Below are 17,521 nucleotides of genomic sequence, written 5' to 3'. Positions count from 1 at the left end.
GAAAGTGGCTCAGGAGAAATTCCAAATGAGTTGTGACGGCAGTGAGGGCTGCAGGCCCAGAGGCTGCACACAGCACAGAAGTCAGGGAAGGGAGGCTGGAGGAGGAGCAGGGCAGGCCTCAGTCAGGAGAAGTTGACTGAGATGTAGGGAGGGGAAGAAAGGCATTCTAGAGAAAGGTAGAGAGTGATGGGCTCAGAGAGAGATGGGATGGTGTGCTTGGAGTCTGTTGAAGGAGATAATAACACGGCCTTGCTGAACTTAGAGGCTATTTTTCCCTCAATGCCTACTCAACCACGATGTCCGTGAAAAATGATACATGGGGGTGATCACATTCAGGATTTACTTGAAAGCCCTATTCTTGGTAACTTTAGCTTATGCAGTCATTTTTATTTCATAATAATTTTAGGTGTCCCAAACAAGTAAAAAAATATTGCCAAAATAATATAGAAAGTGAAGTGGTAAGAAGGAAGCCTGTTTGTGGTGTGCCACACGTCATGTACTAGGAATTCCAGAGAACTACGAGGGAAGAAACGACACCAGCAAAGTCCTCATCAGTGCTCGCTTTCTCTGGAAGGCTGTGTGACCTCTGGCAAGAAGATGGAATCCTGGGCTCAACAGCAGGTTGAGGACTACAGAGGTTCAGGGAGGGCTGGGTGCGGGAACGGAAGAGTGAGGTCGGGGATACACCATGCAGACTGAGCTGCATCCGGAAACCCATGCTGGGCTTCACAGAAGACTGGGAGCCTGTCCTTCAGAGAGGACAGGTAGAGGGAGAGCCCTAGCCATAAAGGACCTGGTTGAAATGCCTCCAGCACCTTGTGGGGGACCATGATGGCCTCAGTCACACCGTTCCCGTTTCCTGTTCTCTTCACCATGAGCACAATATGTTTGTTCTCACTACCAGGTGCATTTTTATTACATTTATTTCTTTATGGGGGGTGCATGTATGCTATGGCTCACAACTGTAACTGATAATAAGCCTCACAGTGGTGTTTCATAAGTGGGTGTGGGAACTGGCAAGTGGGACCCGGTGGCGGGAGAGAAACTGGTCCAGTGCCACCAGGCAGGACAGAGAAAAGCCTTCCATCCACAGAACTGGTTCTCTCTCTCCACCATGTGGTTGTCAGGGAGGGAACTCGGGTCCTCAGCCTTGGTTGCAAGAGTCTTTACCCACTGAGACATCTTGCTGGCCCTGTGGTATATTATAAACTCTTCTCATCAACTATAAATTTTACAATTGTTCGTATCAAAAATTATGGAAGAGGAATATAAAAAGCAAGGGTTTCTCAAAAGAACTTATCAGCCATACAACAAAACAGAGTTCCTAAAACTGTTTTGCAGTGAAATTGTCTGTCAAGCAAGCAACAGAAGTTTGCTCTAGGAACTGCCTTGTGTGGAGCAAGAGAAAGATGTTCATGTCCCCTCTTACCATGACACACACCGTTCTTTTAGAGAGACATTTAAGAAAGCGAGGCTCAGTGACTCAAGCCTGTAGTGCCAACACTTGGGAGTCTAGGGTAGGGGAATCCTAAGTTCAAGGCCAGCATGAATGGGCCTCAAAGAGAGTCCCTGTCTCACATGAGAATGTCTGGAGTGGGAAGGAGGCATATTACTGGCAGACCAAAGGCAGCAGAATCTAGGCTGGAGCCCTGACAAGTACAGAGGAAGAAACATCTGGGCAAAGCCAAGTCAGGTGGACTAGAAGAGAATCAGCCAAGCTGGAGCCAGAGGAAGCATCACTCGCCAAGGAAGCAGGGGAGCAGACAAGGACACCATGCCTCGCACAGAACTGATTGGTTCCCATGAGTTTAGAGTTAAAGATGTCATCAGGAAGCTCAGCAAGAGGGGAGGGCTGGAGCAGACGTGATGAGGGGAGATGGGAAGTGAAGAGTGGGGCGGATAATGGTGCACACCACAGTGATTCTCACGCCATCCAGAAAAAAAAAAAGTCAAAAGGCTCTGGATTTGACCTTGCTGGTTCAAATCCCAGCTCTGCTACTGAGGAGCAGTGTGAACTTGAGCAAGCTTTCAAATTCCTCAAGTTCCTAGTCATTCACCTAACAGTGTGTGTGTGTGTATATGTGTGTGTGTGTGTGTGTGTGTGTGTGTGTGTGTGTGTGTAACAGGTGTCTGTACAGAAAGAATGAAACAAAAAACTGATGCTTTATAATCCTTAACTTAGTCACCTACAAAAATTAGAGGGCAGAGGACACGCAGAGCCTCGGGACTCGAAAGAGCCTGATGCAGAGTGATAAGGGTTTAACCCATTATAAAGCAGAGTATAATTCAGTGCTTGCTGTTCGCACTATGAGGCAGCCTGAGGCAGGAGGATCAATGAGCCCTGGAACTGGAGGCCAGAGCAACATGGACGGGCCCATTTCAGAAAACCGAAACAATGATCTCGGGGATTTCTTATCTGCTCCTACTTTGATATGTGTTTACTATTAATTTCTCCTCATAATCGGCAGGCCAATTTTAAAGCTTTTTCTCTGCATCTAACAACATAATCAACCCCCCTACTGTGTGTGTGTGTGTGTGTGTGTGTGTGTGTGTGTGTGTTTAGCTGATTCATCAACTCAGTATTGCTGGCAACTTTCCTTTGCTCATGTATGACACAGAAGACACAATAATCATATAAAACAGAACCAACCTGTCCCTGGAGACATGTTGTCTGTAGAATTATACAACGGTTATTACTATGGCCAAAGTTAAAAACAATGATCTGCTGTGGGACAATGGTCTTGCACCCTGTAAAGATTTGTCAGTTGTATTGGTTTAATAAAATGCTGATTGGTCAGTAGTCAGGCAGAAAGTACAGGCGGGATGACCAGAACAGGAGAATTCTGGGAAGAGGAACGGCTCAGTCTGCAATCATCACACAGATGCAGAAGAAGCAATGAGAATGCCTCACTGACAAATGTACCTAGCCACTTGTCTGTGGGTAACACAGACAAGAATTATGGATTAGGATATAAGGGTTAGTTAATAAGAAGCCTAGACTAATACAACAACTAGTTTATAATTAATGTAGGCCTCCATGTATTTCCTTGGGACTGAACGGCTGTGGAAGCAGGTGGGACAGAAACCTCTGTGAACAAAGATCTCTAGGTTACAGTCTCCCTCTCCTGATGGAGACAGTTGTTGGTGCACGTGTCTTATTCACTGTGACTCTTGTTTGCACAACTACCTTAAAATTAATTATGCATTTTGATTGTACAAGTAAAATAACCTCAAGAAATCTGAAATTACTTAAAAGTTTAGATTTCCACATGAACAACACTGTGACGTAGTTACAAGTCTTTGAGTTCTTTTGGAGATAAGCCTTGTTAAACAATAAGCCTGAACATGTGGAAAATAACAGAACACTTAATAAGCGCAAGCCTAGCTATGCCCCACTGGACTAGATGAGAACAGTAATTTCCGTCAGCCCTACCATCAGGTTAACTCTCTATGGTTGATATGGATTTCCTGAGTATTGGCCACCACATTCTGACACAGGAAGCTCTTTGCATCTCTGCGTCCCAACACAGTTGAGCCCCTGTCCAGGGACACTGAGACAAGTCATCTGAACGAATAAGAAGCTTACACATTTTATTCTGGCCTAAAATAAGGAAAAATATTGGTGAATAATTAGAAACAATAAAATGAAATAAAAGCAAAAAAGAAAAGAAAGACCAGATATATATGGTACGACACACTGCTGCAGACCCGGAGACTGTGCCCGTGCTGACGTGCTAGTGTAGTGCCTACATGTCAGGCAGGCATTCCAATTTTTTTCTCAGCAGTTTTTATAGGAAGACTTGTCTGTTGTGACCAATGCCAAATACCCACATTTTCTAAGAAATAAGATAAAATTTCAAGCTGAAGCACCTTTGCTGCGCTCCAGAAAATAAATCTGTAAAGCAAAAATTCTTCAAAAATCTTATTTTTAAAATTTCTATAGATATGCAAAAGTAAAAAAAGGAATCTAAAAGACTCTGAAGACCTGGCCCAGCTCACTGGGAAAAGGCTCCTATAAGTGGAATTTAGGGCTGCAAAAGCAATGTGGGCACTGTGAACACAAGCCACACCCAGCCAGCGGGGGAGCAGAGATGCCGGCTCCCCTCATCTCTTTTTACTGAATAAATACAGTAGATTCAGGAGATAAGTTCACAGGTTTATTAAGTCTGCAGTGAATATTCTGAATGCATGCTGGGAATTAAATACAAAACCAAAGATTTAGAAGATGATGATCATGTGTTTAATCCTGTAAATACTGAGTTGACTCTATTCAGAATTATGATATTTAGTAACTTCTGACATGAAACATCAAAACACATTAAGCTTTTAACAGATAAATTTAGAGCATTTATGTATTAATTTATAATTTCTTTTTCATTGTGTTGTACAATCTTGGTGAGTTTATAGGCTCAGAACAGCTCTGATGGGGTGGTCATCTCACCTCATTAGCGTAATTAAAGCTGGGAGGACACTGAATGGCCAGCAGAGAAAGGTGGGAAAACAGTGGGAGCAGCTTGTGATCTGATAGTGAGGACACAGAACTGGGCGGAGTCGGGTGAGAGGAGCCAAGCTGCTCTCAGGCTCCCACCGACCTCACTTTGCAATGGCACCTACTCTCCTCTACCTGCAGAAGGAGCTGGGCCAAGCTAGTGTGTGGCTCCTATTCACTTCCATGAGGTAAAGACAACTTTCCCAGGGTTGTGCTAAGCCATGGCAGCTCTCGCTTCTCCTTGCTGCTCCTACTGGTCTCCACACAACCCAGGCCTTCAGAACTCAGCTCAGGCCCTACCTCCTACAGGGACCCCCTTTGCTCTGCTCCTGCACACTCTCTCCCTAAACATGGATGCAGCGGGTATCCTGCGTGGACTGAAACCCACTCCGCCATGACTCAGCTGTTTACAGGCCTTTGCGAACAGTGGGCTCCTTCTAGAAGAGGCAATGATGAGACCACTGGGGCGGGCATCAAGCAGGGACTATCAGTCCAAGGCAGCACTGTTTAACAGTGGTCACATCCATTCAGTTCCCAAATGGGGTCAACAATGACGCAGTATGCCAGAAAACCTTGCTCCAGGACTAAGGCGAATTTAGGAGTCATCACTGCTACCCCAAACTCTGGGTTCTCTGTAGTTCCCTACACCAAAAGTCTAATCTTAACCACAGCCTACGTGATGCCCACATGTGCTCAGGTTACTCCATGGTGTTTGATTAGAACAACAAAGCCTTACTGTGAAGCCTAGGGAATGGGGCTGGGGGTGGGGAAACGGCATGATAAACCACACAGGCCACACACCTTGAGTCCAAAGGCTGCATCCTCCGAGGACAATACTTCAACCTGAAATCATAAGGAGAGACATAATTTAGGCACTATCAAGAACCCCTCTTGGGTGCAGCCCTAGAAGCCGGCTCTGGGAAGAAGCTCAGCAGGGATCCTGTTCACAAGGCCAGCAGGCTTCCCTGAGAGGGAGGGCCCACCTGCCCCATGCGTGCAGCGGGGCTCTCACCACAGCCTCTGAGCTTTGTTTAGGCTTGTTACTGATGGACAGGCGATGAGGGGAAGTCATGCTCAGATAAGCAGTCACTATGCTGGCTGCCTCCTTGCCCCGGCTGCGAGTAGCTTCTTGTCCTGCTCACATAGGAGTGGGCAGAGCAAATCTCTGGAATGCTGCAGAGCAGGAGTTCCTGAAAGCAGTGCTCTGGGAAAGGCAGGCAGAGTCTAGGCAACTTCAAAACTGGCTGTCAGTCTTATGCAGCAGACGACAGAGCTCATTAACATGAATTTAAAAGCTGCATGGAAAGAGACATGTATTGATAATTACTGTTTTTTAAACATAATTATCCAGTCTGGTGTATTAAGGTTGGCTACTACAAAGAACCAATGTGGAGGAAGGAACAAGGAAAGAAGTTGACAGATAGCCTGAGTGTTGGGCACCTGGTGAGGCTGTGGGGGAGGGGCTGGTATGGACAGCGACACCAAGGAAGAGGACCCTGCAGACTGCATCCAGCATGAAACCGAAAGGGTTAAAGAGGAAGCACTAATGAAGATCAGGGCCCTCCCCCAGCAGAGATGGAAGGCTGGATGCAGGGCTGGGATGAGAACCTCCCTTTCCCAGCAGAGATGGCAGACTGGATGCAGGGCTGGGATAAGAGCCACCTTTCCCCCCAGCATACTGGATGCAGGGCTGAGATAAGAACCCCCTCCCCCAGCAGAGATGGCAGACTGGATGCAGGGCTGGGATGAGAACCCCCTCCCCCAGCAGAGATGGCAGACTGGATGCAGGGCTGGGATGAGAACCCCCTTCCCCCAGCAGAGATGGCAGACTGGATGCAGGGCTGGGATGAGAACCCCCTTCCCCCAGCAGAGATGGCAGACTGGATGCAGGGCTGGGATGAGAACCCCCTTCCCCCAGCAGAGATGGCAGACTGGATGCAGGGCTGGGATGAGAACCCCCTCCCCCAGCAGAGATGGAAGGCTGGATGCAGGGCTGGGATAAGAACCCCTTCCCCCAGCAGAGATGGCAGACTGGATGCAGGGCTGGGATGAGAACCCCTTCCCCCAGCAGACTGGATGCAGGGCTGGGATGAGAACCCCCTCCCCCAGCAGAGATGGAAGGCTGGATGCAGGGCTGGGATGAGAACCCCTTCCCCCAGCAGACTGGATGCAGGGCTGGGATGAGAACCCCCTCCCCCAGCAGAGATGGAAGGCTGGATGCAGGGCTGGGATGAGAACCCCTTCCCCCAGCAGACTGGATGCAGGGCTGGGATGAGAACCCCCTCCCCCAGCAGAGATGGCAGACTGGATGCAGGGCTGGGATAAGAACCCCCTCCCCCAGCAGAGATGGCAGGCTGGATGCAGGGCTGGGATGAGAACCTCCTTCCCCCAGCAGACTGGATGCAGGGCTGGGATGAGAACCCCCTCCCCCAGCAGACTGGATGCAGGGCTGGGATGAGAACCCCCTCCCCCAGCAGACTGGATGCAGCCCTGAGATGAGCAGCTACACTGTGATGAAAAACATATGTTTCTGATATCAAATATGATTTCAGGCTAAAGACTGAGATGTTGGATCAACTAGAGTAGAAAATCATGGTAAGGTCTACTTACACCATTTCTGTTTACACTCGTTTCTAAAACTAACTGTAGATTTAGAAAGAAGCCTTAGCCGGGCGGTGGTGGCGCACGCCTTTAATCCCAGCACTCGGGAGGCAGAGGCAGGCGGATCTCTGTGAGTTCGAGACCAGCCTGGTCTAAAAGAGCTAGTTCCAGGACAGGCTCCAAAACCACAGAGAAACCCTGTCTCAAAAAAACCAAAAAAAAAAAAAAAAAAAAAAGAAAGAAGCCTTAGTATAGACTTTAGCTTAGGATTCACCCACCCACCCACAAAAAAACGCTTGTATCTTCGAATTTCCTGAGTCCTGCCTTCTACAACAACAGGCTACTGCCCTCAAATATTTTTAAAATTACAACTCCTACTTAATGCTGCAGACTTCAGCTATGAACCTTTGGGAGAAAACACAGCCAAACTCAACTACCGTGGGCCTTCTGTGACAAGAGCTGGTGAGCGGTACACAGAGGACCTGTCTGCTGTCTTCGTCACTCAGTGAGGACATGCAGCCCTGATGTGGGCTATCTTCACACACATACAATTATTGCTGAGCATATTAAAGTTGAGATTGGTATCTACAGCGCGAGTTCTGCATATTTTAACAGATTTTAAAAGTCAAGTAGCAAAAAAAAAATCAGTAGCAAATAGAAATCTATTTAAAGCTAAGGCTTTACTATATTTGACAACGGGAGGTGAGAGCGGTGCTTTCTGTGGAATCCAGAGCTCCGCGTGTGACTGTGAGCACAGGCTGGCTGCAGCCGCAGCCCCGCTTCTCTCTCTAGCAGGCTGAAGGGCGTTTCAAACCTCTTAGTAGACTTTTAAACGCCTTTCACTTAGGGAACTCCACAAACTGCTTTCTTCCCATACCATGATTTTAAAATACGTATCCTGGCTTACTGTCCTAAAACTCCCTGTTCTGTAAGGTTCTAGGGGTAACGCCCAGAAAGGAAAACTGACTGGAAAACCACGAGATTGCTAAAGTTTACTGTGGAGGAAACAGCAGGCTCTCGGGCTGGTCTCAGAGCATTTGTCTGTTGGAAGAAGCCCCTCTAGTGGGAGCAGCAGAGTATTTCAAGCTCACACCATTTCAGGTCAGCAAATGTCCGGGAACCAGCCATGCTATGTGCTACTTCTGCCGTGAACTCGAAAATAAAAGAAAAGTTGATAACCATTTTGTCTCCCATTACCCAGAATTAGAAATTACCTACATACAAGCCGAAGTACCTTTGTATTGATCTAATAGATGGCTTTATCTTTAGACAACTGATATCCTATTTAACTGGGCTATGAAGCAATCCCAACTTTAAGTTAAAGCAAAAATGTGTAACTTGAAAAATAAAGTATGCTTTCAGTAGAAAGACCTGACCAAACTAGAAAGGTGTGCATTGATATCTAAATATTGATTCTTCCTACTGGCTCGACTCTGCATTAAAACCCTCAAAAGAAACACCCTCCCACAGTCATCGACAAAGCCTTTCCGGGCATTTAATCCATGCAAAGCTTGCGCTTAGTATCTTAAGACAAAGTGGAGAGCTTCATGCAAACACCTGAGTGAAATGTATTTAGCATCCTTATACATTTGTTTTAAAACTTCAGAATCAAAGAGGACAAACTGAGATTACCTTTGCTGCCATTCTTTTTCTGAGTTCGGTTTGCAGAGGGTTAAATTAGTGGCATTTAAGTCACCAATAAGAATGCCACACAGGCTTTACTAAAGGAGATTAGGGGGCAGTGGCCTATGTCCTCTTCCACCTTCATGGACCTTCAGTGAGGCAGAGAGAGGCTTCAGACAACAACGTGTCTGGAGACACAGCTCAAGGGTTAACACAAGCTGAGTTCAATCCTCAGCACCCACATGGAGGCCCACACTGTCTGCAATTCCAGTTTTCAAGGAAATCTGACCCCTCTGAAGGTACCGGCGTGTATATGATACAGAGAAAATGCAGGCAGAAGACCCAAGCACATTACTGGCAAGGTAGAAAGGGAGGGAGAGAAAGAGGGAGAGAAGGAAGGAGGATAACAAAACCTAAGCTCCCAGGCTGCAAAGCTGAGGCCCTGTCACACCGGTTTCAAATGAGCACAGTCAACACTGGCTGACACACGTGCCTACAAAGACTCCATCTAGAGAACTTCAAAGCACAGCCGAGTCAGCATTTAGTAGCCAAGCCCTTGACTGTGACCCTCTCAGTTGCTCTACCAGCCAATCTAACAAAAACCACACAACTGCAAGTGACTATCTGCCCAGGACCGAGGATGCTAACACACGAATTAAGAAGCAGAATTGATCAGAAGGTTTTTTCTCATTTTCAAAGTCCTTCCCACTTTCTCAGGAAAGGCACCTAGAGAAGGAACAAAAATAAGATGGCTCAGCAGGTTAAACACTTACAGCCAAGCTAAGACCCAAGTTTGATCCCCAGAACCCACGTAGAAGAAGGAGAAAACTAATTCCTGTGGGCTGTCTTCTGATTCCCAAACATAAGCCCTCCCCACTCACAGAGTAATAAATAAATCAATTTAAAAAATAAAAAAGAATATCAATAATAAAAACAGTTAAAGAAAACCTAGTTGTGAAGATAACATAAGTTTTCTGTCATGTTCTACCACGCCCCCAGAAGAAACAAGAACAGAAGTAGCATATGTATATGAGCAATGGCTGGGTCATCTGTGTGCTGTGTACAATACCCCCGAGAATTGGGGGTGGCATCCATAACTGCCTTCAGGCACAGCAACTTCTTCTTCATTGTATATTGTCTTACAATGAAAACTTATTTATTTACTGCAGCAGATCTTGTTTAATTAGAAGTAATTGGATAAAATAAGACAATGACATTAGCAGTCATTGGATATCACTAATAATCCAATGAATGATGTTGCAGCAGCCAGCACTTGTATGTGTGGAGTAGATTCCTGAACACTTGGAGGTGGGTAAAAAACAAACAGTCCCTACAGCAGCAACAAAAACAAAACTCAAGAGCCTGCAACTGTACAGTGTAGTATCTTCAAGCATAGCCATGCCCACCTGGAAATCTGTCTGTCAGAGATATCCGTTTACGGAAAGAATTTGTGACGCACTGCTTACCTATTGAGCATGGAAACTGCATCATTAGTTAATGTAATATCAGATTAGAAAACACATACAAAATTAGATGTAGTTATATAGAGAATGGCTTGTTTACACTAGACAGTACTACAAAACTGAGAAACTCCATTTTCAAGAACTCTAACATGAAGAAATGCATTCACCACAGTGAACTTCGAAACAGGATTGAAATCAGAACCCAGACACTTTAGATTTCCTCCACACCTTGTGGGACTTATGTTACACCAGAAAGTCTATCCTTCAAGTTTCAAACTGTTAACGCATGTTTTTTCTTAATGTTTGACTTTACTTTTTTACATTTAGATGTTTGACCCATCTGCATTTATTTCAAAATAACAAGGGGAAGGAATGAGCCAGGCCTAATTTTCCATTTGAATAACCATGATGAAGAATAATCTATTATTTTCTCCAAGGATTAGAGATACTGTATCTTTAGCATAATTAAATATTAAAATGATGTAATTTTTGTCTCCAATTTCTAGATGGGAAAAGCAAAATTACCCAAGTGACCTGCTATTCAACCCATGGGAAAATAGGTCCAGGGTTCTCAGACACAACAGCGCTTCTCACAAAGAACAGCAAGGTCTTAGTAAGTAACTTAAATACTCCTTACAAAAGACAATTTTGACCTATACTTGTGTCCAAAGAAACAAAATATACTCCTATTTATAGTATTTTCTATATCTTGGTTGGCTGGACCCAGAAGGCCAATACAGTACTTTTATCTCCATTAAGGAAATGCAAATGCCAGTACCTAAACTGCTCTCTCAAATATGGCTCAGGATTTTAGACAATTATAAGAGCAAGCTAATATATTCTCTCCCGCACCCCTCGCCATGCCACCCCAGCAATACAAATACCAACAGCTCACACTGGGTTCAATGTTTCACTTTTAGCAAGGTGTAGTTATCACATCCGCTCATTATTAGATGCTACTAGCCTTTGAATTTTATAAACCATAAAAAAGCGAGCACACAAAACCAGAAACCTTTGCTGGCGCTCCTCTTTCATCTACTATTCTCCTCTTTCTCCTTGTAGCACATAGAGCCGAAATGCAATTCAAAGATGTGCTCAGTTGCTTGGTTAGCTGGCAACAGAAAAACACAATTGCCCACACAGTGTGTGTCATTAGAATATCTACTCCCTGCATATATTCTAAATCGGTCAAAAACAAATAATGCTAACAAATAATACATGCATGCTGCCAAAAATCACTGGCTATATGTGACACTGAGTAACATCTTTCACAATAGGCAATGTATGAGAATTTCAATTTCCTTCTTTACAAGTGGCACACTTGTGCCTGTGAGCCCCAGGATGCTAACTGGCTCCCACGCACCTGGCTGTTGAGCTCACAGAGGCTGCCAGCACCGCAACCATGTGCCTATGTAATTACTTCTCCAAATGCTTAAGGAAACTTCGGTCTTGGCTCCTGAAGCAGGAAAAGGGTCCCAGACCAGAAACCACTCAGTATGCTGAGTGTGCAGAAAATGTCATCATGAGCAAGGCTCAATCTGACCAGGCGTATGATGTACCTGAATCAACAAAGCAGGGCAGCGGCAGCAACGCTGTGCTGTGCTTCAGTCTAGGGACCAGGAGGCAACACACACCTAGATCATTTTCTGGGGTGAGTCTAGACGGGCTTATGGGAGAGGGAGAGACTAATGCCACACTTCCTTAGCTAAGGGCTAGTCAACCCTGAGAAGCAAGGCCACTGTCTTGTTCATCAGTGGCTATTGGAAGAAGGGAGACAAAGCCTAGCAGAACCTGGAACTGCCTAGCTGAACCTCAATAAATGGTCAGAGTGCGGTGCTTAGTCACCATGGCTTTCTTCCAGCTCCCCCAGACTGCACTCCTCAAACACTGCTGACAGAGCATCTAAATGCTTGCCCACGTATCACCAAGCTCTCCTTGTTTTACTACTCAAGGATTTCCGTTTATTCATGTACGGTCTCTTTCCACAAGAACCAGGGCCTGGCCTATCTTCTCACCGCCACCTGGAAGGAGTGTCAAGGTCAGCGAGAAGTCAGTAATTACCTACTGAGCAGGTGCGTGTGGGTGAATGAATGCGGTGACTATAGTACAGAGAATGGGATGCAGACACATGTGTGAGCCTAGTGTGTCATGACTCCTTACGATGCAGGCACACGTATAACATATAGGTTAAAGTCACATGCAGCATTTGCATGTGATACACTCCTGAATTACACACTAGTGTAAACTAAGGCAAACCCCAGTCTGGCTGCATTTACTGACGGCGTGTACACATCTAATGCATTTGTCTCTCTAGTCAAGAGTAGGTTTTAAATTCTTTTAAGAGAGCTAAGTCTTGAAAACTGGTAGCAATGAAGAAAGCATGCCACTCAAAGACAGGTATTTCCTGTTCTCCTGTTGCAGAAGTTCTTCTAAATGTGCAATGAGCAAAGTCAGATTAGAACTGAGATTTTACTGAAGCTGCGTAGAGACCACAACCTTCTCATACATGGACAAAGTGAACCTGGCCTTTGCAGTTTGGCTGGTTGCCTCCATGGGGACTGGGAGGCAATTCCGCTCATACTGCAGGCCACAGCTGGCCAGTGGTGTAACATACCTCCTCCATAAATGTTCTCTTTGACCCAGAGCAACCTTCCTAGTCATGTGAGCAGTATGTGTGCAAGCCCAGACACATGCATAACTCCACACCTTAAAGAAAACCACACGTTTACAAGTCATCTCCACACCGCTGGTGCTTATCAAGAAGAGCTGTGGCACCAGGAAAAACACAGACCAAAACAGATGCATGCGTTCATAACTTCATTTGGTTTTTCCCAGCACATGTGTTTATAAATCATCTAGATTTTCAAATAAAATTTTAGAAACACTTTTAAAGAAGAAGTGCTTTCCGTGCAGATGGTTCTAAGATGCACCACAGCGGGTGACGCCATGCACAGAAGACACCAGTTTTATGCGCTATGTCACATCTGCTTGGCTGCCATCCTGTATCCTTCACGTTACGTCCACTGCATACGGAAACTTTTCATACTATTTACAAGTCCTGTTCTGAAGAAGCCAAACAGATAAGGAGCAGGGAAGGGTCCTGGACCACGCAGCGCTGAATGGCAATGCTAAGTTCCACCAAGGCTAAAACGGCATTTGATCTTTTTCTAAATCCTCGTCTTATGTATGCCCTACTCCTACTTTGCTTCAACTGCAAATGCTGTTTTAGGCAGAGATTTTGTCTATTCAGCCTTTTATATGTAGGGCTGGAGTTATGGGTTAGGGTTAGGGTTAGGATCTTAAAACAGAAGGCAGCAAGTAAATTCCAATTACATTTCATAAAAACATTTTATATTTTGAAAAAATATAAATATGTATTATGAATTTCATATTACACATGAAAATAATATATATATATGAACTAAAGTACTAAAAGATGAAAATGTAGATATATCTAATTATCCCCCGGTTCCGCCTACCTAGCATTGAGACAGAAACTGATATAAGGTCATATAGGAAGAGATGACATTGTCCATGGACAAGCCACAGTGACCTCAAACTGCCACAAAAAGGCAGGACAGACGACCTGATCCCAAGAAGACCAGAAGGTGTTTGAAAAGCGCAGTCATGTTTATATGAGGAAACGAGTCGGGATTACTGCTCAGCCATGCCCCTAGTGTTGTGACCGAGTGGCGTTTCTCTGCTGCTGCCCTCTCCCAGGTCCAGCCACCTGGATGGAAGAAAGAGGAAGAACAAAGGAGAAAAACCTTAAAATAGTTCTACGGAAATGGGTGAGACTTGAACACACTGGCGGAGTGCTCACCGGCACTGATCACAGAACACCTAGGCCCTTCTGAAGCTTAAACTAAACTGCGTGGCACAGTCTTGGTTATAGGTCTGGAAGGGAGACAGTCAGGAGAAAAGGAAGATGAGGTGTGCCTACATGCAACTGTGTGAGTCACCCTTTGTGCTGCAGAGGATTCTTCTGTAGTGAAGTTTCTCTGAAGGACCTGTCTGAGTAGGCAAACCAACAACTACAAAGCTAAGAAAGAGTTTTCCGGAGAAGGACAGATGGAGATATACATATAAAGCTTGTTTGCCTTTCTCCCAGGTCAGAGCCCCACCCAGCTTCCATACTAATCCTGTCACCCACTTCCTTCTTTTACATTTTATATTGTTTAATATAGTCTTATTTGTTAAGCCCCCCCCCCCCCAAAAAAAGCAAAATACAAGTATGTGTGAAAGAGACGCAGCCTACTGTAGGACATCAGAGGAGGTCAAGTCAGAGAAGAACATTTTCAAGGCAACTGCCTGGGAGTGGGCCACGCTATTCCACTGGGCTCCCCATCGGGTAACAAGTACATCATCCACAAAAACGGTAACACAGGAAGAAGAGGAAACCTTCAAAACTAAGTAATAACGACATGAACGTGCTTTGCGATTTATTTTCACACTCTTCAGACTTCACAAACTGTATTCACAATATCAATATTCTATAATAATATGTATAATAACATACATTTGCTCTCTGAAGAAGTGAGAGTCTGGGGGTTCCTGGGGCTCAGTGCTCAGTGGCAGCAATGAGCAGACAGGCAGCTCAGAGAGGAAGGCGGCAGTGCTCCCGTTAGAGCCTACCCGCTCCGAGAGGAAGGTGGCAGTGCTCCCGTTAGAGCCTGCCCGCTCCGAGAGGAAGGCGGCAGTGCTCCCGTTAGAGCCTGCCCGCTCCGAGAGGAAGGCGGCAGTGCTCCCGTTAGAGCCTACCCTGGAACTGCACGTGCCCTGATCTGCAACTGGGCTCTTAAGGAACTGCTTCACAGCAAGGGGACACATCCTGACATTAAATAACAAAGTCACTCCTATAATTCTGTGACTACAGTGTTCCCTTGAAGAACAAAGCACCTGGAACAGCTCCCTTTATTATCCGTGTTTCAACTGTGATCCAAACAAAATGCAGAAAATGGGAAATTCCAGAAATAGCCCGCTCCTGAGTTTGAAGCTACACCCCATTTTGAGTAGTGTGAATCTTAGCGTGGCCCTGTTAAGTCTATGACAGCACTTTAAGGCTCAGGTGGACATGCTATACACCGCCCCTGCCCTTTAGTCACTGCTTAGTCACGTCTCTGATAGCAGGTCACCAGAGGAGAACCTGTGGCCTTGGGCATCCACGCGGATCGTGGAAGTTACCCAATGGGCTAGGAATCAGTGGAGATGACTGGACTTAGCAAAGAAAACAAGTTTGCCTAAACCCACGACCAGAATGCCCAGGAGTTAAAGAAGAGAGCCGCTTCTTTTCACAACGGAAATAATCTGTTTCAGCAAATCATTTGCACGTGGAAATTTGTTACTGATTTCTCACTGACAAAAACTGGAAAGATGCCAAACATCCCTCAACTGCTGAACAGAAATAAACAAAACTACGGGCCATATCAGTACATAGAAAGCTACCCACCAGTAAGAAGGAGTTGGCTTTAATGATAAGCAACACCATTGGGAAACTTCAACCCCTTTATCCTGAGTAAGGAAGCTAGCTGAAAGGGTCGCCACTGTGTGATTCCATTTATGATATTCTAGAAAACACAAGCCCCCAGAGCAAGGATGGTGTTGAGGCTGTCAGGAGCTGGGCATGGAGAGGGGGCAGACGATGAGTGGCATGGAGGAAGCTCTCTGAGATTACAAAATATCCTGTTATGATGGCGCTGATGCCCGCCTTGAATACTGTTCTTTACATATGACTGCGTTCAGTTCACAGAACAGCAATTCACAGTCCTTTCCCCCAAATGTATGCATAAGATTATATCCACAGAGGAGTTACATCCTCCAAACACCCTTACTGTTGGCTGTACGGCACCTTTCTCTACTGTCTTGACAGAGTTCTAGAACTGGGTTAAAACTTTCACGCAGGCTGGTGGTACATACCTCCAACCCTAGCACCCAGGAAGCTGGGCAGGAGGACCCCGAGAGGAGACCAGTGAGTCTGAGGACTACACAGTGAGTTCTAGGTAAATAAGGCTCTTTCCAAAAACAAACAATAATTCAGCAAATAATTTCTAGAAATTTCTCTATGAATTGGAAATTGCTGTACTTTTACTTTGCAGGGAAGACTGGGGCTTTTAAATGTATTTGGCTCAGACAGAAATGTCTACAGGTTGTTTTCTGAAATTAGAAAAGAAACATTTGTCTAAAAAATGATTTATCATTTTTTTTCTAGTGCCCAGAATTGAACTCAGAGCTTCTTGCACACTAAAAGGCCAATCTGTTCCAAGCTGCTTTGTCATTTTGTACAACTGAATAAATTTACACATGGAAACCAGTAAATCAACCATAGGAGACACACATACAACTATAGTCCTCACTGAAGTCAAAGCCGCATGCTCAAGAGCAGACATGAAAACATTACACAACCCAACTCTTCCTGCTCGTCTGCTCGTGCCAGGACACACCACTCAGTCTGCAGGTCGGGTCCCACAAGTCAAGTCTTCAAACAGAAAGCTCTACCTACACCTGCTTGGCAGGCATGCCCTGCTGCCTTTATAGAGAAAGCCATCTCAGGTAAAACGTGGAGATGTGTTGTTATGCCAAAGCACCTCTGTCAGCGCTTCTAAATTAAAGAGACTCGATTTCATTCAAACACACTTTATGACCTTTGAGGTAAAAGTGAGATTTCTGAAATAAACAATATATAACAAACATAAAAAGAAACTGGCCACTTGGCAGTAACTTTAATTTGTATCACATTTTACCAAGCAGCAGTGTTTTCGGTGAACACTGCACAGCCAACTACCCATCGTGGATTGCTTGGTAGGAGGGCAAAAACGCAAACCACAGAGGAGCACATCAGCAGAGCCCAAGCCAAGTGGCATGCAAAAAGACACCCTCAAGTTCAGTGACACGCCTGCACAGGCAGAGAAATTGCATAGGAAAGGTGAACTCAATGCCACACGTAAAGAGGAGGGAATCAACTATTACTAATACAAAGCCACTAATTAAAAATGGGGAAAGAGATAAAAATTGAAAGTATAAATAATCCGAGACAGCGATCTACACTTTAAATGGAAAGTAGGTCAAATTATTCATCTGTTTCATATTGCTTCCAAGATTTTAAGTTTAATTCAAGGAACCACAGAAGCACAAGAATTCCAAACTCACTGTGATATTAGAGGGGCAAAATTTATCTTTAGAATCTGCTATAAGCAAATATACACAGAAATTGCACGTGGAGATAGAAGTGATTAAAATATCCCCAACAGATATCTCTTCGAGTTAGGACTTAAAGTCTAGAATGTCCCATATAACATTAATAGTTTCTGGACAGTTTTCATCAATGAGGTCAATGTAAAAGTAAAAG

The 17,521-nt window shown here is 45.0% G+C and overlaps 1 protein-coding gene across 6 annotated transcripts in view; it reads right to left on the bottom strand.

Moving 5' to 3' along the window:
- The window catches only part of Arid1b (AT-rich interaction domain 1B), a 356,893-nt gene that overhangs the window by 130,300 nt on the left and 209,072 nt on the right, over nt 1-17,521 (bottom strand). For 3 of the 6 annotated variants that reach the window (XM_075950348.1, XM_075950318.1, XM_075950309.1), the window contains exon 5: nt 5,291-5,332. The exons of the other annotated variants lie outside the window; for them this stretch is intronic. In XM_075950348.1, coding sequence (XP_075806463.1) covers nt 5,291-5,332 — 42 coding nt within the window. The remainder of the gene's footprint in view (nt 1-5,290; nt 5,333-17,521) is intronic. 6 annotated transcript variants of the gene reach the window in all.

The sequence above is a fragment of the Microtus pennsylvanicus genome, chromosome 1 (assembly GCF_037038515.1).
Source record: "Microtus pennsylvanicus isolate mMicPen1 chromosome 1, mMicPen1.hap1, whole genome shotgun sequence".
NCBI lineage: Eukaryota > Metazoa > Chordata > Mammalia > Rodentia > Cricetidae > Microtus > Microtus pennsylvanicus.
The sequence above is the reverse complement of the archived record's forward strand: the minus strand, read 5'-3'. Positions and strand labels throughout refer to the sequence as shown.